The 27,528-nt window shown below is 39.8% G+C and overlaps 1 protein-coding gene across 1 annotated transcript; it reads left to right on the forward strand.

Moving 5' to 3' along the window:
- Nucleotides 1-655: 655 nt before the first annotated feature.
- Nucleotides 656-15,913, forward strand: LOC307135932 (adenylate cyclase type 8). The gene is made up of 19 exons (XM_079832659.1): nucleotides 656-1,274; nucleotides 1,507-2,452; nucleotides 2,685-2,834; nucleotides 2,917-3,047; nucleotides 3,140-3,251; nucleotides 3,453-3,580; nucleotides 4,076-4,234; nucleotides 4,335-4,566; nucleotides 4,927-5,115; nucleotides 5,199-5,299; nucleotides 5,394-5,595; nucleotides 5,671-5,763; nucleotides 5,906-6,078; nucleotides 6,919-7,000; nucleotides 7,233-7,391; nucleotides 7,586-7,732; nucleotides 9,861-9,953; nucleotides 11,231-11,345; nucleotides 13,729-15,913. The coding sequence occupies exons 2-19, from the start codon at nucleotides 1,577-1,579 to the stop codon at nucleotides 14,133-14,135; spliced, it is 3,549 nt and encodes a 1,182-aa protein (XP_079688785.1). The 5' UTR covers nucleotides 656-1,274; nucleotides 1,507-1,576; the 3' UTR covers nucleotides 14,136-15,913.
- Nucleotides 15,914-27,528: the final 11,615 nt, after the last annotated feature.

A 27,528-nucleotide genomic window follows, 5' to 3' on the forward strand; every position in this document is an offset into this window, starting at 1 on the left:
GTTTGCATAGGAAAACAACAGAAAAGCAGTACAGTGGAATGCAAAATGCATTCTGTGTGAACGGTCCCTTGGACTGTTATACTAAATAATACTATGAAAATGAATCCAGCAAGTAAATGCAACTCAACCTCGTTTCCACTAAAGTGAGAAGCATGATTTGTTTATGTGTGTTGACGGAAACAGATGGTTCAGTCACTTTCTGACCTGGCACGTATTGTTGGTAACCAGATCAGTGAGAAGCACTTTATCCAGCTTACTTCCCACATTCCCTGAATCATTTGTCTAGCCTAGCCTAGCCTGCTAACTAAAACCCTGTGCTGTGTCTGCTCAAAAGCAGATGTCAACCAATCACAAATTATCACCTTTTCTCCTTATAATATCTAGTCTATTTAAGTCTAATAGTGCATCTGGGCTAGATGGACGGTATATATTGTGGGGAAAAACACTTTTAATACACATCAACTATTCAGAACGTGGAATAAACAAAACAAGGCTTTTCAAGAGCAATTTGATTTTAACCTAGCAATTACCTCCACACATAAACTCACCTGACATGGACATTATCCTGTTAGCTGTGACCATGAGGCCTTAATGGATCACGTGTGCAATTGCTGAGTAGATAATCCCTTATATTACGACCTATTACTACCTGTGTGTGTGTGTGTGTGCGTGCGTGCGTGTGTGTCTGTGTGCATGTGCATTAGATCCCAAACTCTTCTCTTACTGATTGTGCTGAATTCAAGTCCACTTATTTTTGCCTCTAAACGTATCCATCAAGAGTCGCGATTCTTCCATAGGATAAGCTTTAGCAGATTGTGCTCTGCTACCTCTGGGAAGGGTCAGGGCAGCTTTTCAGACCATCTGGCAAAGCAATCACTTCATTACCTGAAGACAGTGCTACTCAACACTCAAGACCAAGTCAATCATCCGCAGACAGGGCGTCTTTTTAAACTGGAGTGGGCTTGACTTCATCCAATGCCGAGGAGTGTTTTGAGGCGAGGTGATGGATAATACGGTTGGATGGTAACATAATAGGACAAGTCATTTACATCGCTATGCTTTGCATAGTTATAGTGCATGGCATGGCAGAAGGGAAAACTGTCAAAGAAGACTCATTTTGCACTAAGCTGCTGAGTATTACACCACTGAGGGACAAGAATGTACTGTATTAGATATGTGCTTGTGCCTGGATCAGTGTACCCGGATACTGTTCATGGAGGAGCAGGTGCATGCATTGTTACAAGATTTATCAAGCTTGCAGCACCACATCAATGGCAAGTATCATTCCATTTACATTTATTGATTCTATATACACCATTTTAATCGATTATGTTCTCTACTGATCATTGTGGACAATATTCCTTATTTTAATATGCAATTCAGTGTATTCTGGAGATATTGAACTTGTTTTAGGAGTCTTTTTAAAGGTTGTTTTGAAGTTTCATTCTGATACATCTTCAATGTTCAATTCATACTATTAAATCTTTTTTCTCCCTATTGTTTTAGGTTTGTGCAGTTGATAGAAGACTTGATCTGAGTTTCGGGATCTAAAGCCTGTTCAGATAAGGTTCAGATCATGGCTTTAAGTTCCACAGAAGTCACTGTTCCGCCTAAGGTATGCACAGTTGCACCTTCCTCCCCCAACCTGAAACGCAAGCAACTAATGTGGCAGAATGCAGTACGTCACATTATTGACCAACGGGGAATACACCACGTGGGACGAACAGCCAGTTCTCGCAAAATCATTGTTACTGATGCCTACATCGATGACATCAACAGGCAGATTCGTAACAAAGCTGCACGGGGCAATGCTGGCATGCACAAGCGGCGCTCCTCCGCAGCCCGCACCCATCCATTACGAGAGCGCAACTCCACTTACACGCAGAAGTCCACTGACTCGCTCAGTGATGCAGACTTCTTTGTCAGCTGGGGCTCCACGGTGCGTGGAGTCTTCCTTCCTGCTCTCCACCACAAGTTCAAATCTCATGATCTCGAGCGTCTCTACCAGCAGCATTCATCTGGTCAGCGGCGAACTTCCCTTGTAGTCACTAACGTCATCGATATCCTTACCAAACTCCATATTCTCTTCATATACCTGGCAGTGACCCCTGAGATGGTGGACTCTCAACAAGGATGGTTGGCTGGGCTCTTCATGGCACTTGGAGTAGTCATATGCGTCTTAGTTCTGACCTATAAAGGACTGATGTGTCCAGATTACCTGCACTATGCTGGGCTGGCAAGCTGGCTGTCCCAGACTGTTCAGGCACTGGGTGGTTTGGTATATGGGTTGGAGAAGGACCAGTCCTGGTATGTGCTCTTCACCCTGTTCGCCACCTACACGCTATTGCCCCTACCTCTTCTGTGGTCCATCTGCACAGGGTTCCTCTCTGCTGCCTTGCACCTTTTGGTGGATGCCCTTAGGAACTACAATGACACAGCAATTGTAAGAAAGGTAAAGTCCCCATGCTCAAGACATCAATGCCTTATCAAATTTGAAGATGATCACAAGAACTATCCTTGTTTCTGTCTTTCTGTCTTATCAAGTTGTGCTTGGTCTTCCTTTCAATAAATGCTCCATTAAAATTGGCACAAGAGTACCCCGGTTTCAGAATCAACCACCTGTCAACTTGAGAGATCAACTAACCAAGCTTGTCTTGAAACTTTTACTCGTGGTTTTCTTTCAGTTACTAGCGAAAGGTCTCTTGTACATGGGTATGAATACTGCAGGGCTGTTCATCCACTACTTATCGGATCGCGCACAAAGGCAGGCCTTCCTTGAGACGCGACGTTGCATTGAAGGACGAGTCAAGATAGAGCAAGAGAACAAGAGACAGGTTTGTGATTCTTGACTTAATATGACATTCATAGATCATTAATATGAAACCTATCAGGAAATGAGAAATCATTTTGCGTTAGGAACGCTTGGTGATGTCCATTCTTCCTCGATTTATTGCTATGGAGATGATTGGTGATATGACTTCTATGGATGACGAATTGCTTCCTCAACAGTTCCATAAGACCTACATTCATCAATACAAAGACGTCAGGTACACACTGCTTCCTGTGCAGTACTACCTTCCAGCACATTTAGATCGCAAGGATGGTTCGTGAAATGAACATATATGTGCTCTTGTCTCAGTATCCTGTTTGCTGATATAAAAGGCTTCACCTCTCTCTCCATGACCATGTCGGCTCAGGATTTGGTGCGCACGCTCAATGAGCTGTTCGGACGCTTTGATCGCCTTGCTGAGGTGAGAAAGATTAAGAGTTTTACAAGCAGTTGGAGAAAAGGGTTCTGATCAATGTGTGTCCGACTGTAGTGTACTGTATGAGCTTAGGAATCATTCTGTTGTAGCTATACAGCCGCAATTACTTTTTTAGTGTTAAATGTGTTACTTTATGCCGAAGAGTGCAATGTTAGAAGATTATTGAAAGATCTTTTTATATTTTAGGAGAATCAATGCATGAGGATAAAGATTCTTGGAGATTGTTACTACTGTGTGTCTGGGGTCCCAGAGCCCCAAACTGCACATGCTCGCTGCTGTGTGGAGATGGGTCTGGCCATGATAAACACAATACGGTGTGTATTTTACGTGTTAGCCCCCCCACTCAAAGTGTGTGTGTGTAATTATGGCCCAAGAAACCAAGGTGCGAGGACCCTCTTGGAATTGCTCCGTTTATTCTCAATGTTTATGTTCATATGTTGATTTTCCCCAAAGGCTTGCTCTGTTGCGCCACTAAAAATTGCATATTCAAAGGTCTACACTTGTGCAAGGGTTTCTAATTCTGCTCCTGGAGGTCTGTCCTGCAAAGTTTAGCCACAACCCTAATTAAGCACACCTGAACCAGCTTGTCAAAGTCTTCGAGATTACTGAAAACTTGATATTGGGGCAGGTGGAAGGTTTGTTGGAACTCTGCAGGACTGGACACCCCTGATCTTTTGGAACATTCATATTCTATTGTCTCTAAGTTGTTATTGATGCTTTAAAGAGATTTAAGTCTCTTTCAGCTGATGAAAACAAAAGAAATAATCAAAAAATCAGAAAATTTTTATACTTCCCTCTCACTTTGTCAGTTATGTACGTAAGGAGTTGAAGAGAGATGTGGACATGCGTATCGGGATCCACTCTGGCTCGGTTCTTTGTGGGGTTTTGGGTCTGCAGAAATGGCAGTTTGACGTGTGGTCTTGGGATGTAGATGTTGCCAACATGCTAGAGGCTGGAGGAATCCCAGGGTAAGTACACCGGATCATTATATATATATTATAACCATTGTCATATGTGTAACTAAATGCAATTGGTATTAGAATAATACAACAAATTGTATAATATTAGGAGGATTCATATATCACGAGCAACCTTGGACTGTCTAGAGGGTGTATATGAGACAGAAGAAGGTCGAGGCCATGAGCGGAATGAGTTTTTACGCAAACACAAGATCGACACTTTTCTGATCTGCCATACACCACAGGAAGACAAGGAGCCCCCTAAAGTCCGGAGAACCAGCAAAGATGAGACTACATGGAATGCTGAGCTTCCTTTTGATAACATCATTGGAATGAACTGCGTGAGTCTGTGCTGGCCTCATAAACCTCACTTAGATCTGAATGCTCTCTCTCTCTCTCCCTCTCTAGTTAGTGATAATATGTAAAGTTATCACCTGTTAAATAGTGCCATACTATGTTATTCTATGAATTATTTAGTAATCTAAAGGAATGTTTGTAAAAAACCAAACAAAAATCACGTTTACAGTAAGCATTACAGTAAGACAAAAATGTGTTATTTCAGTTGTAAAGTTGTCTAAATCATCCTGTTAGCATTGGGACTAATCAACCAATATGACATTTTGTCCAAAAACCGACATGGTACAGGTCATCCACCTCTATATTAATAGCAATGCAATGCTTTTTGTACTGTCACCTTTTAGATCTTAGCCACTTTCACCAATGGCTCCCTGGTGCAGTTGCCCAATCAGATTATTCTTCATAGTGCCGGGTCTCGAGAAATCAACAAGAGAATCAAGCAGGCCATCGAGGTACGCAGTAGTGAGCGAATGCGCAAGGAACATATCACACCCTTCACATTGGTCTTCAAAGACACACACATTGAGGGAAAGGTATGGACTGCCAAGGAACAGCTTCTTTACTTTGTATAGCATTTTTGCTTATAAGGAGTCCCACACAAAATTTGCACTTTCAGTTTTCTCAGATGAGAGATGAGATGTTCAAGTCCAACTTGGCATGCTCTTTCCTCGTGCTCCTCTTCATCATGGCTGTTCAGGCCCTCATCCCTTCACCACGGTGAGCTATTATTATTTTATAAAAAGCCTTATGTGCACTTTCGTTGAATTTTACATTTTCGATATATCGCTCTAAATGCACGTGTCCCCCACAGAATCTGTCCTATGGTAATCCAGTTTTTAGTATTCCTGTTTGTCTACATGCTACTGCTTCTGGTCACACTGGCTGAGGAATTTAAGCGCTCCCCATCATACTTACAGCATCTGTGCTGCTGGATCCACGAGACCAAGAGCATCCGTAACTTGCTCACCCTCACCGCTATTGCTATTAACTTCGGTGTGGCCTCCTGTGACATTGTGAGTGCCAGAATTTATAGTTTCTTGGGCCAAATTAAAATGTGTCTCTTAACCCATCTATTTTTTGCTGTACAGTTGTGGTGTAACACAGCTGGAGAGGCTGAGGAAAGTAACATGACCTCAAAACAAGGCTCACAGTGGACTGTGAACATCTGCACCCATCCTGAGGTATGGTGTATATATATATTAAATACAAATGTTTCACAAGTGTGACAACTTCCAGTAATGCTTAATCTGGTACCATTTCATTAAACACTATGTCTGTGACTACACTATAAGGCACACAATAAAACTGTCTGTCTCTCTGCAGTTCTTTGTTTTGAGTGGTGTGCTGGCCATGGTGACGTGTGCCGTGTTCCTCAGACTCAGCTGTCTGTTGAAGTTGGCAGTACTGATGTTAGTCATTGCAGTTTACACATACCTCATTGAGGTAGCCTTCCATGTGCTCTTTATCCGCCAACACCAAAACGGCAAAATTCAGAGGTACAATATTTTGCCTTATCGAAGAGGTCATATCATACCAAGTTTCTGAATGTGGTAATGTATTCGGTTTTAAGTCATCAGCACTTCATTGATGAATTAGGCATTTTTGAGAGTCTATGATTGGATCATTATTGCAGTGATTATTATCTTTCTAGCATGTTATATGTTTGGCAACAGTTCTTCTAAACCTAATTAATGGAGCGTGTAGCTTTTCATTTCTTAAACAACCATGCAGGAAGACACATCATGGCCATATTCCAGGATGACAATGTCAAAGATTCATCAGGCTCAAATAGTGAAAGAATGGTTGGGAGGGAGCGTGAAGAATTATTTTACGCATGAATTGGCACCGCTGAGTCCAGACCTTAAATTCATTGAAAGTCTTTGGGATGTGCTGGAAAACACTTTACAGAGTGCTTGACTCTTTCTTGATCAGATCTTGACCAAAAATGTATGCACCTCTTGATGGAAATAACATAACATTTATTTCCATCAAGAGGTGCTTCAATTTCTGGTCAAGATCTTGTATTGAAAATGCAAGAGTTAAGCACTCTGCTAGAAACCTAATAATCACTGCAATAATGATTCAATCATTAACTCAATCATTTTAATAACATTTGAAATAGCATTTGTATTTGTAAAAACATTTTGCTTATGTTTAAAAAAGATTTCTCCTTTTCATTCTCCTGGTCATCATTATTTGTCACTGACCCTTATATAGTACATCAAACTTTTTTAGAAAGTCAAGAACATTTTTCATGATGTGACCTCAGCAAATTACTTCCTGGACTGTTGAATTGTTGTGGCCTTTCTGATGTGTATATGTGTGATTTTGCCCAGATCTCAGTACCTCAGACGCAAAGGCATTTCTGTCTTGCTAATGGCCATGTTTGTTGTGGTCGTCCTTTACAACAGTAGACAGGTAGTATATTAACATCTTATTAAAATGTTTAATTATAGGAATGCATTATTATTTTCTACTACTAGTGATTTTAATGATATTATAGAATTAGTACATATTTATTTAACACTTTAATTTAACACACTAATTATATAAATGCATAATAATCAAATCACCGCTTAGCTATAATTATCAGCCCATTGTAAATTGTTAATTTCAGTATGACTCAAGAAATTATTACTTGTTTCTACAGTTAGAAACTACAGCCAGGCTTGACTTCCTGTGGCGTCTACAGGCCAGGCAGGAAGTGGAGGACATGAAGGAACTGAGGGAGCATAACGAGTGTCTGCTGTACAACATTCTTCCTGCCCATGTAGCTCGGCACTTTCTTGAGAGAGACAGGAACAATGAGGTAGTTGCGTGAATTATTAACGTCAAACCCTAATAGTTTAATCTTTGGTCAGAAAATAACTAATAATAATAATAATGTAAGGGCCTATTTGGTGCATTTAAATTGTTCTAGCAGTTATGCACCTTCATTAATCCATAATTATAAATAAATGAACAGTAACTGCATTTTCTCTGTATTAACTTTCCGGCTTCAAGGACCTGTTTTCTGAATCGTATGAGCGAGTTGGGGTGATGTTTGCTTCCATTCCAGACTTTACAGATTATTACGAGAAGAAAGAGTTGATTCATCAAGATGTGGAGTGTCTGCGTCTTCTTAATGAGATCATTGCTGACTTTGATGAGGTACGTGGATTTGTGCAACATCCTCTTAGCACCAAATGTCGTCAAAGCCCAAGTCTGGACATGCTCAGTGATTTAACAGCTAATAGCAGCTCAGATGTTACTTATAGAATGTATTTGCAATGTGCAAACACTCACTTCTTTTATCATAAGAAACTGTGTTAGTCAAATATTTCAGAGACAGGCTTACTTAAAGGGATAGTTCACCCAAAAATGAAAATTGTCATTAATTACTCACCCTCATGTTTTTACGAACCCGTAAGACCTTCGTTCATCTTCGGAACACAAATTAAGATATTTTTGATGAAATCCGAGAGCTTTCAGGCCCCTCCATAGACAGCAATTTAATGAACACTTTCAAGGTCCAGAAAGGTAGTAAAGACATTGTTAAAATAGTCCATGTGACTCTTAATTTTATGAAGAGATGAGAATACTTTTTGCATGCAAAAACAAACAAAAATAACAACTTTATTCAACTATTTTGTTCTAGCCTGTGTCATTCTCCTACGCACTACGCAGTTTACATTGTAAATACAGTGCAACTCCTGCATCATCATCACACGCATGCGTCGTGGTGCTCATGTGAACAGCATTGGCTGCCGTAGATCTCGAAAGCGCTGCACTATTCACGGAAGCTGTGTTAGAGCCTAGATCGGGCCCAAAAAATCAAGCCCTACCCGAGCCCGGCCCGGCCCGGCCCGACACATTAACTGTTATTATGAGCCTGAGCCTGATTTAAACTCAACCATTTTTTAATACGTGGGCTGTTATAACTGACGTTAAAAACTTATGACGTTATAAATTTATCTTGGATAAAGTGTTTAGATAGTTCACCCTGAAATGAAAATAAAGCCATCTTTTACTCACCCTGCTGTTGTTCTAATGCCCTATGTCCTTCTATCTTTTTCGGACCTAAAAAGCAGAAACGTCCTGCACACACTCCTCCATAATGTCTGTGAATTGCGACCAGGCTAAAACTTTACGAAAAGGATATAAAAGTATCACGCAATGATACAGTGCACCATATATGGAAAGTGTTCAGGAGGCATACTATAAGGTTTTGCGAGAAAGAAACGGCTGTTATTCTGTCCGCGCTCCTGTGAGTGCGTGCGAGCCTTCAGCAGCCGCTCATGCTTACCATAACTCGCACGGTACCCAGGATAAGCACACACATGCACCATTTTGAGAAATCCGGTTCAATAGAAACTAACGTGACATGATAAGAAATAATACAATAATACTAATAATCAGGTAAACCTCCTGACGTGAATGTTGTGTACCGGTTGTCATTACAACATTGCATGAGCTGCTGCTAACGGCTCGCACTCATCACAGCAACGCGCACAGAGTAATGGCCGAGCTCCGTATTTTGACTGAATAATAAGGTTTCTTTCTCGCAAAAACGTATAGTATGCCTCCTGAACACTTTCCATAGAAGATAGAAGGACATAGGGCATTGGAACAGCAGGCTGAGTAAAAGATGGCTTTGTTATAATTTCAGGGTGAACTATCCCTACGAAGCATGTAAACTGCGTTGTTTGTTTATTCAGAATGGAATGGATCGCAAATGGATCCGAATGAAGAAACGTAACTTTGCTACACATTTTTTACGTATGCCTACTTTGCTAAAATATATATAATATTTCTGATTATGGCATAGCTTTCTCCCCACCCAATTAGGCTAATAAAGTAATGATTAAAAAAACACAAATGTTTGATCAAGGGCCCGGGTCGGGTCAAGTTCGGGTTCGGGCTCAGGCAGAGAATCTAAACTCTAAGCTGCGTAGGAGACTGGCTCAGGCTAGAACGAAATTGTTGAATAGACGTTATTTTTGTTTGTTTTTGCGCACAAAAAGTATTCTCGTTGCTTCATAAAATTAAGGCTGAACCACTGGAGTCACATGGATTATTTTAACAATGTCTTTACTACCTTTCTGGACCTTGAAATTGTTCAGTAAATAATAGCTGTCTATGGTGGGGCCTGAGAGCTCTCGGATTTCATAAAAAATATCTTAATTTGTGTTCTGAAGATGAACGAAGGTCTTTCGGGTTTGGAACGACATGAGGGTGAGACAAATTTTCATTTTTGGGTGAACTATCCTTTTAATCTTTTTCCCTGTTGTTTTCTTAGCTACTCGAAGAGTCTTACTTCCAGGACATTGAGAAAATTAAAACCATTGGCAGCTGCTACATGGCTGCTTCTGGGCTATCTCCTGAAAAACAGGTGAGTGGCACCTTGACATGTGATTTCAAAATGTATGCCTGACAATATAAGCAGATGCATGATATATAGGCTACTGGTGACCGTACCATAAATTTGCTGTTAATATTATCTGCACTGGTTTAATCAGGTCAATATCATATGGAATCAGATAAAAATATACATAAATAAAGTATAAAATATGAATACAGTTTGCTCATAATTTTCTATAGCCATTGCAGAATGTGCAGTTATTTGTTTATCTATGTTTTTTATTTAGTGCTGTTCTGAATAAGCTAAATTACATAACTATTGTTTACATGTAGTCCACAAGACAAATTAACAATTGATTTTATAAAAATGACCCTGTTCCGAAGTTTACACAGCCCTGGTTTTTTGATGATTGTTAAAAAGTGCCTTGTTTGTCCTGGACAGTAAAACCGAGCACTGTTCTTCAGAAATATCCTCAAGGTCCTACACATCCTTTGGTTTTCCAGCTGTGTCCTCTTTCCAACAGTGAATGTATGATTTTGAGATCCATCTGTTCACACAAAGGACAATTGAGGGACTCATACACAACTATTACAAAATAATGTTGAAGGTTTTACACAACGATTACAAAAGAATGTTGAATGTTTTGACCCTTTATAATAGTTGTGTATAGTCCTGAAGTTATCCTCAGTGTGAAAAGATGGATCTCAAAATCATAATATATGCAGTTTATTTGCAGTTTTTCACAATAAGTTCAAATATGCAGAAGCAGGTGTGAAATATTCTGGGTGTGAAAGGATGTGTAGGACCTTGAGGAATTTACCAAAAGCCAGTGCTCAGTTTAACTGCTTGGGAAAAACAAGGGACGCATGAACAACAAAACAAAAAAAGTCTTGGATTATCCATATAATGACACACACAGAGTATACAAACTTTTGAACATCGTTTTTATAAATTCAGTTATTATTTTGTCTTGTGGACTATATGGTCAAATAGTTTAATCAGGACAGTACTAAATAGCTTGCAAATTTTATGATCCCCCTTTTTTTTTTTACCATTTTGCATATTCTGCAACGGGTATGTAAATTTATGAGTAGAACTGTAAATAAAAAAAAAATTATAACTTTTTAATTCTGGCCATCATGTCAGTCAGGAAGGATATAACATAAAAGAGAATAAATAATAAAGAATAAAATCATAAATATAAAAAAAATCATAAGTCATAGTAATTAAATAGGCTAGTTAAATAGTAATTGAAAAGTTAGATTTTTGTAAATTAAGGCTCAATTGTGTTGATGTGTATTTCATAGGAATGTGAAGATGAGTGGGCTCACCTCAGTACACTGGTCCTGTTCGCTTTGTCCATGCAAGAAACATTGAAAGAAATAAACAAACGTACCTCAAACAACTTCCAGTTGCGTGTCGGTAAGATTGTACTATTCTTGTCTAACTTCTCTACTATCAATACACGAAAATCAACTGCTGATATAAGTTTATATGGGATTATTTGCTTTATTTGATTCTGTCTCGTGTGCATGCTTAATGACTACTTGTTATGAAGGGAAGTAGTGCACCTGGGGACGGATTCACGAAAAAAATCTTCTTAAGAAAGAAGTCCAAAGAGCGAGATGAAAACTCGCAATTGCAATTAAAAAAAATGAATTGAGAGATAGTTATCTTTTTTTCTTCTTTTTTTTGTGGCAGAAACAAGCTTCCATACTTTTGTGTTACTTCGTTGAAAGGCGGGTATTGCTGAAAATTTGTTGAATGAAAAACACCTCAAAGCCCATCTTTTTGCACTGCCTGTAGATTACAGTAGTTATCATAATAAGCAAGCAGACTAGTTTCTTCACGGCTGGCTTTGAGTTAATGACTGGAGTTGATCACTCAGCGTCGTGTTTTAAGAATTTTTCTCATACGATTGTTTTGTGAATCCGGCCCCAAACACTTTTAAGAATAAAATTCTTCTTAACTGCCCATTTCTTCTTATTTTCTAACTTAATAATAAAGATAAAAATATTTTGTATTCCCAAAAGCCTTTCTTAAAGGGATAGTTCACCCAGAAATGAAAATTCTGTCATAATTTAGAATGTTTGTAACCAAGCAGATAGAGCAACTATTGACTACCATAGTAGGGAAAAAAATACTATGGTAGTCAATGGTTGCTCCATCTGCTTTGTTGCAAACATTCTTCAAAATATTTTCTTTTGTGTTCAGCAGAACAAAGAAACTCATACAGGTTTGGAACAACTTGAGGGTGAGTAAATTTTGACAGAATTTTCATTTCTGGGTGAACTATCCCTTTAAGATAACATTTAAGAAGTATTCATATTCCCAAAAAGAATGCTCTTAAAGTAGCCTGACGTTGTCATACTCAATTCTAGTCAGAATATGAGTCTGATACTGCTCCGTTGGGCTGTGATTATGGGGCGTGTTTCAACCGAACCAGGAAAGACCTCAATTGGATAGACCTACAACCAATCAGAGCAACGGAGCGACGCATAACGTTAGTTGTCAAATGTCAACAGAACTCAACTGCACTGTGTTGCCAAGTCCGCGGGTTAAAGCGACCCCAATTAGGTGATATACAGACCCAGGAATGCGATTTTTAGCTGCCAGCACAGCCAAAATAACACATATTTTACCCCCCAAATGCCCTTTTTCCCGGAGAACCCCCCCCCCCCCCCCCCCCTGGAAAGCTATTGGGCTTGTTTTTGGCTAGTTTTGAGGAACGTTAGCAATTGGGCGGGTTTTGTTGTAAAAACTTGGCAACCCTGTCTGCCCGCACGCTGGAATAAGTAGCCTAACGTTAGAAGAAAAAGATGAGTGTAAACGATCTTTGCCGGTGTTGTAAAAAAAGAATTTAAGGATACACAGAGTACTTACCAACACGATCATCATTTCTGAGAGAAATAGTAAAGGTGAATGCATATACGAACAAGTTCTCCGTTTAGGATTAGAACAAACTCAACCCAAGCGCCTTTGATGACGTGGATGATTACGTTAATGTTTATCATCTGTCCATCATCGACTAAAGCCCGCCCTGACAATTTAATTGGTCCGAACAGTTTCGGTTCGGGCATAATTACTTCTCTATGGATCAAGTCCAGACCAAACTGCCCGAGTAAAAATGTTGTGGGCGGGGCTAAGTTCGGCTGGCATCCAGGCTACTCTTAAAGGATTAGTTCACTTCAAAATGAAAATTTCCTGATTTTTACTCTCTGATTTTACTCACCCCATCTAATCCAAGATGTTCATGTCGACTTTTTCCAGTCGAAAAGATTCCAAGATTTTTCTCCACATCATAGACTTCAATGGCCACCAAAATGTTGAAGGTCTTCGAATTCGAAGGGCTTCAGAGGCTCTGCACGATCCCAGACAAGGAAAAGGGTCTTATCTAGCTAAACGATCTGTTATTTGCAAGATGAGCATTTTGGGTTAAAAAGTATATACATTTTACTTTTTTTTTTTTTATGACAGATGGTTTCCCTAGATAAGACCCTATTCCTCGTCTGGGATCGTGCAGACCGCAGCCAAATTATTTTGATAGCAGCTAGTGCTGAAATAGATCTGTCATTATAGTGTAACGGAGGCCAGGTAGCTGTGCAGGTAAATCTTACTGCTGTGACTGTGACAGAGACGCTAAAGGTCACCGAACGTTCTTAAGAAGATTCTTTTTCTGAACAACTGAAGTATTTTATTCCAAAGAAATAAATGTTTTGCCTTGTAATCTTTAAACAAAATGTTGTAACTTGCTCTTCTTCTGAAAAAACCTTAATGTGCGTAAAACTGCTTTTCTATCACACAGGTATTTCACATGGGCCTGTAGTCGCCGGGGTGATTGGCGCCACTAAGCCCCAGTATGATATCTGGGGCATGACTGTGAATCTTGCTAGCAGAATGGACAGCACAGGGCTAAGTGGGCGTATTCAAGTCCCAGAGGGCACGAGCCGTATCCTTGCTGACCACGGCTTTGTGCTACAGCTTAGAGGAGATATCTACGTCAAAGGGGTTAGCGAGCGGCGGGGAGGGGTCCGCACGTACTTTGTTAACAGCAGGGAAAAGAGCTCAAGCTACGGCGAGAGAAGCACCAGCAGAGGGATCTCCCACGGGAGGAACACCCTCGCTGCTGTGGTCTTTACCCTGGTGCAGGCCCGCAAGAAAGAGGAGTTACGAGAAGCTAATGGAGGCTTTCATCTCATGGAGATAACATGAGTTTTTATTGAAAACTGGACAGGAACCATATTCAATACCTCTTCAATACCTGAGTCATTGCCTTTAAGCGATTTTCCATGTTCTCTCTATTTCTTCCTGAATAGTAATAACTTTTTCACTTGTAGGAAGTCCTGTTCCTTTTGTCCTGGAGTTGGGTATCACTGGGATTTTTAGCCAATTTGAAACTTTTAAGAGTTAGGAATTTAAAAGGGCCAAATAAGCAGAGCTGCAAATAAAACTGACCTCCTCTTGAAACAAGACCAAAATAGTGTACAAAGCTAAGGAACTGTCAAAATCAACTTATTAGACTGATTAGAACACTTGTTTTAATTGGAGTTCATATGCGTTATGATGGTCAACTGCCACTGACAAAATAAATGTGCAAACGGAGAATGAACTCGCTAAGCTAATTAGCTGATTGCTGGATACATTTGTATTATTTTAATTGTAATTATTATTAACACTTTGGAAAAGCTACAAATCCCAGGATTATTGTTCCAACATATCTGATTTTCTATGAAAAGCATGTAACAGAATAATTAGATTCATAGCTTTAACAATTTTTAGATAATCAACAGTTCCCCTTTTTATACATGGTAGTGGGACAGGAAAAAATATTAAAGCTTCTGTCTCTATTTCTGTTTTTTTAGGGGTCATACTTTGATTTTATAGTGGATAATAATATATCTAAGAATCAAAAGCAACTTAATATTGACTTTAAGCCGAAACTATCATGAGGTCATAGATACATTTTTTTTTTAAAGAAACACTACTTGAGCAGGAAGAAAAATGACAATGCCAAAATTCTCTCTCTCTCTCTCTCTCTCTCGCTCTCTTTTCCAGTACACTTTGATATTTCTTGGACACAATACCACATGTAGGCCTCTTATTGATGTTGCCGTGTTTCTGAGTATGCAACAGTGTTTACAATTTTAGACAAATATACAGTGGTGGCCAAAATTATTAGAACACTTGGCATCTGTCGTCTTATTGGGCCTGGATTTATTTTCCAAGAGGACAATGACCCGAAACATTCTTCTAACTATTTCCGGAACTCCCTGTGACGGAAGGAATCTGCTGGGACATTGAAAATAATGGACTGGCCCCCTCAGAATTCGGACCACAACCCCATCGAGCACATTTGGGGCAAGTAAACTGGACAGATCTATTGTACATTCAAAGGAAAGCCTTTGGCTTCAGTTGAAGAAGGCATGGGATAACATTAGTGTTGAAGTTCTCAGAGGAAATATATTGACTCTATGCCAGAGAGATGTACTGCTGTAATTTCTGCAAAAGGTTGACATATCGAATATTAAAAGTGGATAAAAACTGTACTGTATCTGATATTTGATGGTCAGAGCAGCCATCTGCATGTTTCATGAACATTATGAAATGAAATCATGTTTTGGAGGCAAAAAGGTCAATATTTTCAGATCTGTCAGGTGTTCTAATTATTTTGGCCACCACTGTATATCTAGGGATACTTAATATATTGGTGACGGGTACATAATATCTTCCAAAATCATCATGTTCATTTTCAACATTCGTCTAATTAGGCCATTATTGGAAGCAGATAAAAACAGGCAAACAATACAAAAATATAAACTTATAATACTCAACCATATTCGTGTTTTGGCCAACATGTAAATAATTATTTGTTATCAGCATAGTCAATATGTTTATATAATGTTTATGAATGGTGTATGTTATAGGAATGTGAAAATAAGGCCTACCTCAGTATGCTTGTTCTGTTTGCTTTGGCTATGTAAGCAACTCTGAAAGAAATAAAAAAAAACATATCTCAAACAGTTGTGTGGTGGTAAGATTGAGCTTTTCTTGTTACTTAAAGGTAGATGCCTTCTAGTACAGTGTTTCCCAACCTTTTTTCAGTCATGGCACCCTTTGAAAATTTTCTCCATTTTGTGGTACCCCCTCGCATACGTTACGCTATGGGTGTAACAGTACAGATTGCTCACGGTTCGGTTTGTATCACTGTTTTAGGTTCATGGTTTCGGTACGGTTCAGTATTTGATATGTTCAGGGGAAAAAAGGACTACTGTCAAATAAAAATAAAGAAAATAATAAGAACAAATAATTTAAATACAAGCAGCAGCACAAATAAATACTATTGAGCAAAGATAGGCCTACTAATAAAATAAACTAGGTTTTTCAGGTATGTCTAAAATTAGTTTTCAGGTACAGAAATTGATCAAATGTAAAATAACATTGCATATTTGACTGTATAAATTAAAGATTAATCCTATTAAACTTACAAAATCTATTCAATCAAGAGCAGTGAGTGATGTCCTTGTCTTTTGTTGTTTGACATTAAACAGACAGCAGTAAAGGCTACTGCCCCTTTAAGACCTAATGCACGGATATGCGTCGTCTTTCTCGACTGTATAAAGTTTACTTAAGGCATATACAGACTATGTCTGCTAGAATACTCTTCAAGATGGACATGTTGACATACTTTTTGAGTGAATTTGAATTTTTGCATGTCCACTGTGAGAGACATAATCTAAAAAAAAATCCAGAAATCACAATGTATGATTTTTTAACTATTTATTTAACACCTGAGAAAATCAATGTTAATATTTGGTACAGTAGCCTTTGTTTGCAATTACAGAGGTCAAACGTTTTTTCACCAGGTTTGCATACACTGCAGGAGGGATTTTGGCCCACTCCTCCACACAGATCTTCTCTAGATCAGTCAGATTTCTGGCCTGTCGCTGAGAAACACGGATTTTGAGCTCCCTCCAAAGATTCTCTATTGGGTTTAGGTCTGGAGACTGGCTAGGCCACGCCAGAACCTTGATATGCTTCTTACAGAGCCACTCCTTGGTTATCCTGGCTGTGTACTTCGGGTCATTGTCATGTTGGAAGACCCAGCCTCGACCCATCTTCAATGCTCTTACTGAGGGAAGGAGGTTGTTCCCCAAAATCTCGCAATACATGGCCCCGGTCATCCTCTCCTTAATACAGTGCAGTCACCCTGTCCCATGTGCAGAAAAACACCCCCAAAGCATGATGTTACCACCCCCATGCTTCACAGTAGGGATGGTGTTCTTGGGATGGTACTCATCATCATTCTTCTTCCTCCAAACACGTTTAGTGGAATTATGACCAAAAAGTTATATTTTGGTCTCATCTGACCACATGACTTTCTCCCATGACTCCTCTGGATCATCCAAATGGTCATTGGCAAACTTAAGACAGAACTGGACATGTGCTGGTTTAAGCAGGGGATCCTTCCGTGCCATGCATGATTTCAAACCATGACGTCTTCGTGTATTACCAACAGTAACCTTGGAAACGGTGATCCCAGCTCTTTTCAGGTCATTGACCAGCTCCTCCCGTGTAGTTCTGGGCTGATTTATCACCTTTCTTAGGATCATTGAGACCCCACGAGGTGAGATCTTGCATGGAGCCCCAGTCCGAGGGAGATTGACAGTCATGTTTAGCTTCTTCCATTTTCTAATGATTGCTCCAACAGTGGACCTTTTTTCACCAAGCTGTTTGGCAATTTCCCCGTAGCCCTTTCCAGCCTTGTGGAGGTGTACAATTTTGTCTCTAGTAGCTTTGGACAGCTCTTTGGTCTTGGCCATGTTAGTAGTTGGATTCTTACTGATTGTATGGGGTGGACAGGTGTCTTTATGCAGCTAACAACCTCAAAGAGGTGCATCTAATTTAGGATAATAAATGGAGTGGAGGTGGACATTTTAAATGCAGACTAACAGGTCTTTGAGGGTCAGAATTCTAGCTGATAGACAGGTGTTCAAATACTTATTTGCAGCTGTATCATACAAATAAATAGTAAAAAATCATACATTGTGATTTCTGGATTTTTTTTTTTTTAGATTATGTCTCTTACAGTGGACATGCACCTACGATGACAATTTCAGACCCCTCCATGATTTCTTAGTGGGAGAACTTGCAAAATAGCAGGGTGTTCAAATACTTATTTTCCTCACTGTATATATATTTGAAGGACTTTTACACGGCACCCCTGCTCTCGTCAGACGGCACCCCGGTTGAGAAATACTGTTCTAGTCCCCAGTAAGTCACCAAATCATGTAAAGACAATTATTTTCTTTGGGTTACTACACTTGACCTGAACAAACATCATCTATTCATAAAAAGGTTATAATAAATACTATTTAAAAAATAAAAAAAACGAGCTTGCTATGTTTGTTACACTAACGACAGACATAAAAAAAACAAGAAAACCAGACAAAAAAAACTAAATTATTTGGTTGTAAAACCATTAACCCTGACAATACAGTGACTGTAAAGAGTAGTATATTCAATATGACCTTAGCAACATAACTTAAAAAGAATGTCAAACAAAGATTTACTTCAAAAAATTTCATAAACGGACGGCTGGCAAGTCCTGTGCCTGGAAGTCCTGTCCGTGGAGGATGTGGAGGATTTATTCATAATTGGCATTATGATAGTGGGGTTCCTATTTCTCGGCCTTGGGATTGCCCTGACCTATCGGAAAATTGGTAAGACAGCTGCCAGTAAATTCACCCAGCCGCTGTCTGTGGAAATAGAGTGCTTCGGGGATGTGTGTGACCGACTGAAGGTATTAGATCAAAGAGTGACATTGATTGAGGAGCTGTATCGTAACATCTCAGCCCGGACTGCAGAGACGCAGGGAAGAGTGGGCTCCATCGGGGGTCAGGCTAGTAAACTGCTACGCAGTATGTCTGGTCTGACCATGAAATTGGATGAAATGTCCAGGTCCATTCATGAACCGGATGCTCGCCACTGACGCTGAGGATCAGAATGGATTGATTGATTATGGTCCGGAAAATTATCGAAGATCAGCTAAATGGATTAAGATATTGACCCCCTGCTTCCCTCACCCCACCGTCCAGCTTGTCCCTATCTCTCGTTTGGGAGGTCAGCTTGACAGCTGGGTCCTGCTATCTTGCTTTCGTTCCTTGTGCACTGCCTCATCTCCCTTCAAGGACAAGCCACAGAACTGAACTTTGAAAACATCTTAAGTTATGGCTAACATTCTCACACAACACAGGAAGCTTCAAGACTCTTACTCGCATCATACACACCTCACCCCCATCCCTGCCCCCATCCAACCGTCTTCCTCCTTCCTATCTCCCTTACTATTCCCAACAAAAAATACCATCACGTGACCACGTGTACTGTGTGTACTATGTATGTAATGTTTGCATGTATGCTTAGCAATCTGCATTTCTTTATTTCTGGAGAGCGTGTGGCGGCGCTTTAAATAGCTGCGGCTCGGAGGCTTGCTCCAAACTTCATTTCGTTGCATTGTACTTGTACATGTGTAACGACAATACACTTGAATCTCATCTCATCTATGCATATCGATCTGACAGTTTCTTTTCAACCACGCAGGGACCATTATAACGAGCTTGCAGCGATCCGCCCGGCACAGGTAACAACACCAACACTTTGTCACCAGGGTTAAAACTTTGTTTTCTAACTTTCTTATCAAACCATGTCTTCATCTTGTCTTGCGCTTTCTTTAGATTTTGTTTAGCTAGCTCACGGACTCAGTAAAGGCGTGTACGAAACTCTGTGACATACTCAGGAAGAGTTCTACTTTTTATATCACAGAGCCAATTCTCTTTTAATACAGTCAAAGGTCCACGCAGAATGTGGCCAAAGACCAGTTCCGTGGGGCTAAACCCGAGGGACTCTTGTACCATTTCAAGTGAGGCAAAAAGTAACCACGGGATTCCCTCCTCCCAGTCTTGTTCAAGTTCAAAACAATAAGCACGAAGCATAGACCTCAAGGTCCTCTCTAGTGCACCCGGACTTTCAGGGGGATAAGCAGTGGAGACGTTATGCCTAATGTGGAGGCAGTTAAGTACTCGTGAAAACTCGTAAAAAATTTGTCCCCTGATCAGTTTGGATTATTCTTGACAAGCCAAAAAAAAAAAATGTGGGAAAATGTGCGCGGATATGCGTTATCGTCAGCAGATATTTGTAGCCAGGCTTTGAATGGAGAAGAGGCCCAACACAATCAATTATGTGTTCAAATGGTTCCGACACCATCGGAATTGGATAAAGTGGGGCCGGCGGAATAGTTTGATTTGGCTTCCCTACCAGTTGACAAACATGACAAGTTTGACAATAGCATTAAACATCCTTCTTCAGACCCGGCCACTAAAAATTTCGCAAGATCCGATCATACGTTTTTACAACACCTAAATGACCAGCCGGACCATTTTGTGCCACATCCAAAACCATGTCCCGATAGACTACTGGAACCACAATTTCCACAACTCGGGAGAATTAGGAGGCGCCCACTTTCTCATCAATATAGCATCTTTAAGAAAGTATGCATGGCGCGCACTCACAGTCTCCCGTTCTGGACAAATTAACTCAAACAATGGAGCAAGAGTATGATCTAACCTTTGAGCAGCAATTAATTTATCAGGAGACAGACAGGTCACCGTAATATTCAAAATCCTCCATTCCAGCACCCAAGGGAATCTGCTCTGCTTTTTCCTGTAAGGCAACAAAAGACAATTCAGTTAAATTGGGATTTGCAACGAACGTGACACATAAATTCACCTCTTGTGAAATACGAGCATCAGCAGATTTGGCCATATAGCGTGTAACCGCGCACGCCGAAAAAAACACAGGATACTTCAGAACACAGTCATCAGTCATAGCAACGAGCGGCACAGATACAACTTCAGGTGGCACATTAGGACAACTCCACACACTACCTCCAGCTAAATAATTTCCTAAAACAAAGGTTACACCAGGAATTGGAAGAGATAGTCGAACACCCACAACCACCTCACCCGTCACTAATTCAGAATTGAAGTGAACTCTGTGTAACGGAAGCTCCATAATTCCCATTTCAAAACGAAAGCAGCACTACCGGTGGCGGTCTCGTTAGACAATGGCAGTACCCCCTCTTATATAAATGATAGAGCGGCATCAGGATCGCGGATAATACGAACGGGCACAAGCTCACCCAATTCAGAAACGATCAAACAATATTTCTTTCTCTCGGGCAAACTCAACATAGGTCTGACCGGGAGGCTTTGAAGAATGTCTGAAACGCTGTCTGTACGCCTCTGGCACTATAACTCATAGGCCTTTAATATAGCAGCTTTCACTACCTTATAACCCGAAGATTCTTCTAGATAACACCGCAGACACCCCTAAAAATAAAGGTGCCAGGAAGAACCAAAAAGGGGTTTTCACAGCGATGCCATAGAAGAACCATTTTTGGTTCCCGAAAAACCGTTTTGTGAAAAGGTTCTTAAGAACCTTTTTTTCTAATGATTTTATAGTCTAAAGAACCTTTCTTCGGTACAAAGAACCTTTTGGGCAATTGAAAGCTTCTTTGGATATTGAAGGTTCTTCATGGAACCATACACCCCGCCAAAGAACCATTTAAGAACCTTTATTTTTAGTGTAGGCTTCTTGTGCCCTACCAGTAATCACACATTCCAGTAACAATTTTCGGGTCACTTTAAGGAAATGGCAACTTTCTCTAAATGACAAAAATACATTTCAATGTCCTTTTCACAGAAAGGAGGAACCATCCTGCGGTTTTGGCTGACATCAAATTCACTAGAGGCAGCGCCCTGTTCAATGCCTTGTCAAAGGCACCAAAAAGCATTCCAGAGAAGGGCATGTCCATTGTTAGCCTGGATGCCAGCCGAACCACAACATTTGAGGTCGGTAAGTTCGGTCTGGACTTGATCTGTTGTGGAGCAATTATGCTTGAACCAGAGCTGTTCAGACCAATTAAATTGTCAGGGCGGGCTTTATACGATGATGGACAGATGATCAACAGTAACGTAATCCAAGTCACCAAAGAGCACTTGGGTTGAATTTTGTTGACAACTATGCGTCGCTCAACACGTCACTTACTCCATTGCTCTGATTGGTTGTAGGTCTATCCAATTGAGTGCAGAGGCATTTTCTTTCCTGGTTCGGTTGAAACGCTCTATAATCACAGCCCAATGGAGCAGTAACAGACTCATATTCTGACTAGAATCTGAGTATGACGACTTCAGGCTAGTCCATTGTGGAGCGCTTCACAATTCTCCTCTACGATCGCACAAGCAGCCTACTCAACATTGATCAAGCTCCCTTGAGTTGTTCACAAAGAAAAGAAGAGGAACACATTCCCCCCATCTAAGGATGCAATGGTTCAGCACCTCAAAAGAGCGGTGCTTTTAGAAGAAGTCTCTTATGCTCACCAAGGCTGCATTTATTTGATTAAAAATACAAAAAACAGTAATAATGTGAAATATTATTAAAATGTAAAATAACTGTTTTCTATTTGAATATATTTTAAAATAGAATTAATTTCTGTGATCAAAGCTGAATTTTCAGCATCACTACTCCAGTCTTCAGTGTCACATGATCCTTCAGAAATCATGTGTGATGATTTGATGCTCAAGAAATATTTATGATTATTATCAATGTTTAAAGTATATGTGACAGAAATGTTTTCTTGTACATTAGAATGATTTCTTAAGGATTGTGTGACAATGAAGACTAGAGTAATGATCCTGAAAATTCAGCTTTGCATCACAGAAATAAGTTACATTTGAAAATATATTCAAATAGAAAATGTATTATTTTACATTTTAATAATATTTCACAATATTAGTTTTTTGTTTTGTTTTTTATCAAATAAATGCAGCCTTGGTGAGCATAACAGACTTTCTTCTAAAAACATTAAAAACCTTACCGATCAAAAACTTTTATAATTCAGCAAACTCTTCTGTTACTAGGTAAAATCAAATCTGGATTTCTTGAAATATGTTATTTCTTCCCATTGTTACTTAAAGTCACGAGTTCATACATTTAGATATCTGTTTCATTTCCCCTTTTGTTATTGTCACATATGTGTAGGCTAATAGCCTATAAAAGCTCACGCAGATATGTCGAAACAGGATATTTAATAACGAAATTCACAGAATTCACATCAAACACGTAATATCATAGACAAAGACGGACAAACACCTGAGGGAGAACTGAAGGCTTACACACAGAGCAAATGAGATGATTAAGGTGATTAACAAGACACAGGTGAATGACAGACTGGGGAAAACTAGTCACAGGGACTGAACCAAAACCCAATGAATGGGGAAACACAGAATATACATGTAACATGAGTTGTATTCAGATATGATTCAGACACACACCCTGACTGGCATAAGGTTTGTGGACATTTAGGTTTTAAAAGCATATAAATGTTAATCCTGCAAGAAAAAATAAATGATTAATTAAAAATTCCACCAGAAATGCAAATATACATTTAAATTGTGTTAAAGTTAGTTGAAGCTTAATTAGCTCATTCCCAAAGACAATTTGTGGTTACACTTTATTTTTTAAGATGCCCTTGTTGTGTAATTATACAAATACTACTGAGTAATATGAATTAACATGCTATATAATTATGTAACGGGTAACACTCTACACGTTGCTACATGTACTTTTAGTAACTGTAAATTTTGCATAATTACAACTAACTACTAAGTACATTTAGTTAATTAATATTACCCTGTACTTATTTGAGTAGCCTAAGTATGTAACTATGTCACCTTAACCCTTTCATGCATGGTGTCCACATTTGTGGACAGTTAATTTAACTCCATTTAGGGTTCATTTATCATGGTAATTTCCTCCAAACCACTTGAGGGCAGTGTCAGTAGATTGACAGCAATATTGTAACAGTAACTACTGGGTGCGTCTCAATCAGCTCCCTAGTTTAGTAGGGGCACTCATCAAGGAATCAGCCCACTAACTTATGTCCTGATCAGTTCCATGACTGCTGAACTAGGGAGCTGATTGAGACGCACCCACTGTATTCAAAATATTCATTGCTTGATGACATCATTAATCCAAGATGGCTGACAGCGATAGCCATGTGCCAAATGCCCAAGGCATATCTGTGAAAAACTTTTATACAAGGAGGTCAATTGAGCTAAAAAAAAAAAAATATTAGTATGTACAGTAAAGTTTGATGAATATGTTAGTATTTTATAAACTAAAATTTAGGGTAACACTTTACAATATGGTTCATTAGTTAACATTAGTTAACTACATTAGTTAACATTAACTAATAATGAACTGCACTTATAAAGCATTTATTTATCTTAGTTCATGTTAATTTCAACATTTATTAATGCATTATTAAAATCTTGCTAACATTAGTTAATGCACCGTGAACTAACATAAACAAACCATGAATAGCTTTATTTTTATTAACTAATGCTGAACAGAGGTGTTGTTCATGGTTAGTTCATGTTAACTAATGCATTAAGTAATGGAGATTGTCTTTTCCTGTTGGTCCCGGCCTTGATTTTCTGTGGCGTTTGAATTTTTGTTTCCTGAGAGGATCAGGCTCCATTGTTTTCTTTCTTCTGCTGAAGGTGCCCAGTAGCTTCTCAGGCTTGTTTCACACTTGTGCCCTGTGACAGACATGATTTGCCTGCTCTCCAGCCCTGCTTCAGACAGTATTTGAACTGCTGTGCTTCTTAATGAATGGTTGGTGTTTCTTTTGGATAACCCCACTGCCTCGCAGATGCAAGGAAGCATATTTCCGAGGTAGTTCACACCCGGGTTCGTGAGAATACCAGAACTCTCGCCTTGTCAAGCTCCTCCTGTGTCGCTTTCAGAGGATGAAGATAGAAGGATGTGGCATCAGGTGGGCATTTAGTGAGGTACTTTTTGAAGCTTTTAACTGGGCAAAGGGGGTCACTTGTGTTGGCAGACATGAATCCTCGGTAACAGTCTTTTTTGGGATCGTTGGGCTTTTTGTGTTTTTTTGTTTCTGCATTATAAGACAAGCAAACAAATTCACCTCCATTTTCATCTTTTTTAATAACGAATGAATGCTGTCTTAACTCTCGATTTCCCTCACGCCCCCTCCTCGCCAGGTTCAGCTGAATGTCAAACCAGACCTTGCGAACCAGTCCGGCTGCTGTGTCTGGTGACAGATACGGAGAGTGACGAATGCGCTGTATTTCAGCAGTGGAGATGGGAGGATGATGAGTACTGACGTCTTTCCCAGCCTTTCGAAACTTTTTGAGGACGGCCCTGAATACGTCGTTGGTTGACTTAAATTCCGATTGACCAATGATGTTGTATTTGGATATATAGCGGTACAGTCCAGCTCTAAGGGAAATAAAACTTGACACTGAATAGCCTACTCTGCGCCGGATGCGTTTTGGACAGTGGCATAGAAAGCTCGCAGCAGGGTATTTAAAGTGGATGCCCCCTCTCTCTCTACCTCATCCAGTTTTCTTCGTGTTTTTCTCATGGTTTTTCTCCCTCGAGTATGTCTAGCTGTTCTTCGCTAATCATTTTATGTCTTTTGTTGTTGCCGGCTGTCTTTGATGTCCGCTTCCGTTTATGTTGTTCTTCATCTGGACCGTCTAATACTCCTGCCGCCCATTTGTTGAACGTTTTATAGTTCCCGTAAATATTAAAATTAACTTTAGGAAAATCGTCTGTCATGGGCTGTTTCCGAAATCGCCCCCTATACCCTCATTCACTATTCCCCTATTAGTCCACTGATATAGTCCACTTCGAAAACGAGTGAGTGATTTCGGACACTAAGTGCGCCGGAAAGGCTGCCGTTTTTGCAGTTTGTGCTTTCTGTTTGGCAGCTCCAGTAATAATGAAAAGATTCATGTAACCTTAATCAAACAATATAATAATCATCTTAAAAAGGATCATTTATACCTGTATGCATGATATTGGGCTGGACCAGTGCGGTTCGGAAGATGGATGGATGATTGATTCAGCTGTGGGCACTATTTGAGGGAACAGCCATTTAGTGGTGTCCGAAACCATAGTGGACGTTATTAAGTGCACTCATTCAATCCCACAATGCACCACAATAACGAGTTTGCAACCGATGTATGCTCGACGGCTAGAGAATACCCATAATGCACTGTGAGAGTCGCGCCGTGCATTGAATACATTCCCGCGTTTCGCCAGGAGATGGCATCGACTCACACACTTTTTAAGACCAATGATATTGGGCCCACTCACTTGTATCGTCTCTAATTGAGCACGTCTGTTTACACATCCTGATAAACACTGATTAAACGCATTAGAAGCTTTATTTTCACTTTTCTAACATTTTCTTCATATTCATAGAAAATAAATTCCTTTCCGATCTGATATAGGATGGAAAAAAGGATCAGTGCGAGTTTGGCAAAAGCCGGATTCGAACCTCTGATCAATTTGTGCCAAATCTTAACGCCGATGCGTGTTGCCCCTACACTATTGGTGCTGATGAAGATTCACTCTAAGAGCTTTATTATTACTCCAGAGTACTCGTAGATCTACGATCATTTTCAAGTGCTACTTAAGTTACGATGCTTTTGGGAAACAGACCTTAATATTAAGATCACTCGTACGATCGTTATTACGATCAACTTAGGTTTACGATGCTTTTGGGAAACGCAGCCCAGGTAAGTTCATTCATTCAGGGCGCGGCTCTCACAGTGCGTTGAGAGTACACCGTCTGGTTGAGTGAGAGAACGATTCAAAAGCATAAGGAGTTGTTTCTCGTTTGCTCTCGAAATGCTTTCGCGGGACTTTGCTGTCATACGCCGATCGGGCATCGAACAAGCATATTCTCCAGCGCGTACATCTACTGTACACTCGTTATTGCGTTGCATGGTGGGATTGAATGAGTGCACTCAAAAACGTCCACTATTGTTTCGGACACCACTACAAATGGATGTTCACTCAAATAGTGCCCTATTTAAGGGTATAGGGGGCGATTTCGAACACAGCCATGGTGTTTTTTTTTAGTCCTGTAATTTCCGTTATTACAGTTAACTATGCGAAGTGATATGGAACTGTAATGCGGTCAAGAGCTGCCTGGAACTACGTTCGCTGTGCGTCTCCCAGAAAATAATTGCACACCTCAGAACGTTCATCAACCAATCAGATTCAAGCATTCAACGGCCCCGTAGTATAACTAATGTTAACTAATACAACTTTATTGTAAAGTGTTACCAAATTTAGAGTAAAATGTAGTTTTTATACACCAAAAACTAACTGTCCACGTATGTGGACGTCATGCAACAGTGGAGTCAGATTGTATAAACTCTGATTTCTGTAACCTGCTAGTATATCTGTTCTATTTTTGCAAATATGTTTTGAATTGTCTTATATTGTAATAAAACAGACATTTAACAAATATATCAACATAAATAACCATTCAAAATTACATATTCTGGCATTAAATGGCAACTTTACACATACATACTATTGACAAATTTGCATTTTGCCTTCCAAACAGGGACAGCACAGGTCAAGCACTCAGTACAGAATAATTTAGAATATCCCAGAGGACAGTGGAAGTGACAGTGACCGCAGTGATGAGGAGTATGTGCCA

Source organism: Gobio gobio, assembly GCF_949357685.1.
Source record: "Gobio gobio genome assembly, chromosome: 13".
Classification (NCBI taxonomy): domain Eukaryota; kingdom Metazoa; phylum Chordata; class Actinopteri; order Cypriniformes; family Gobionidae; genus Gobio; species Gobio gobio.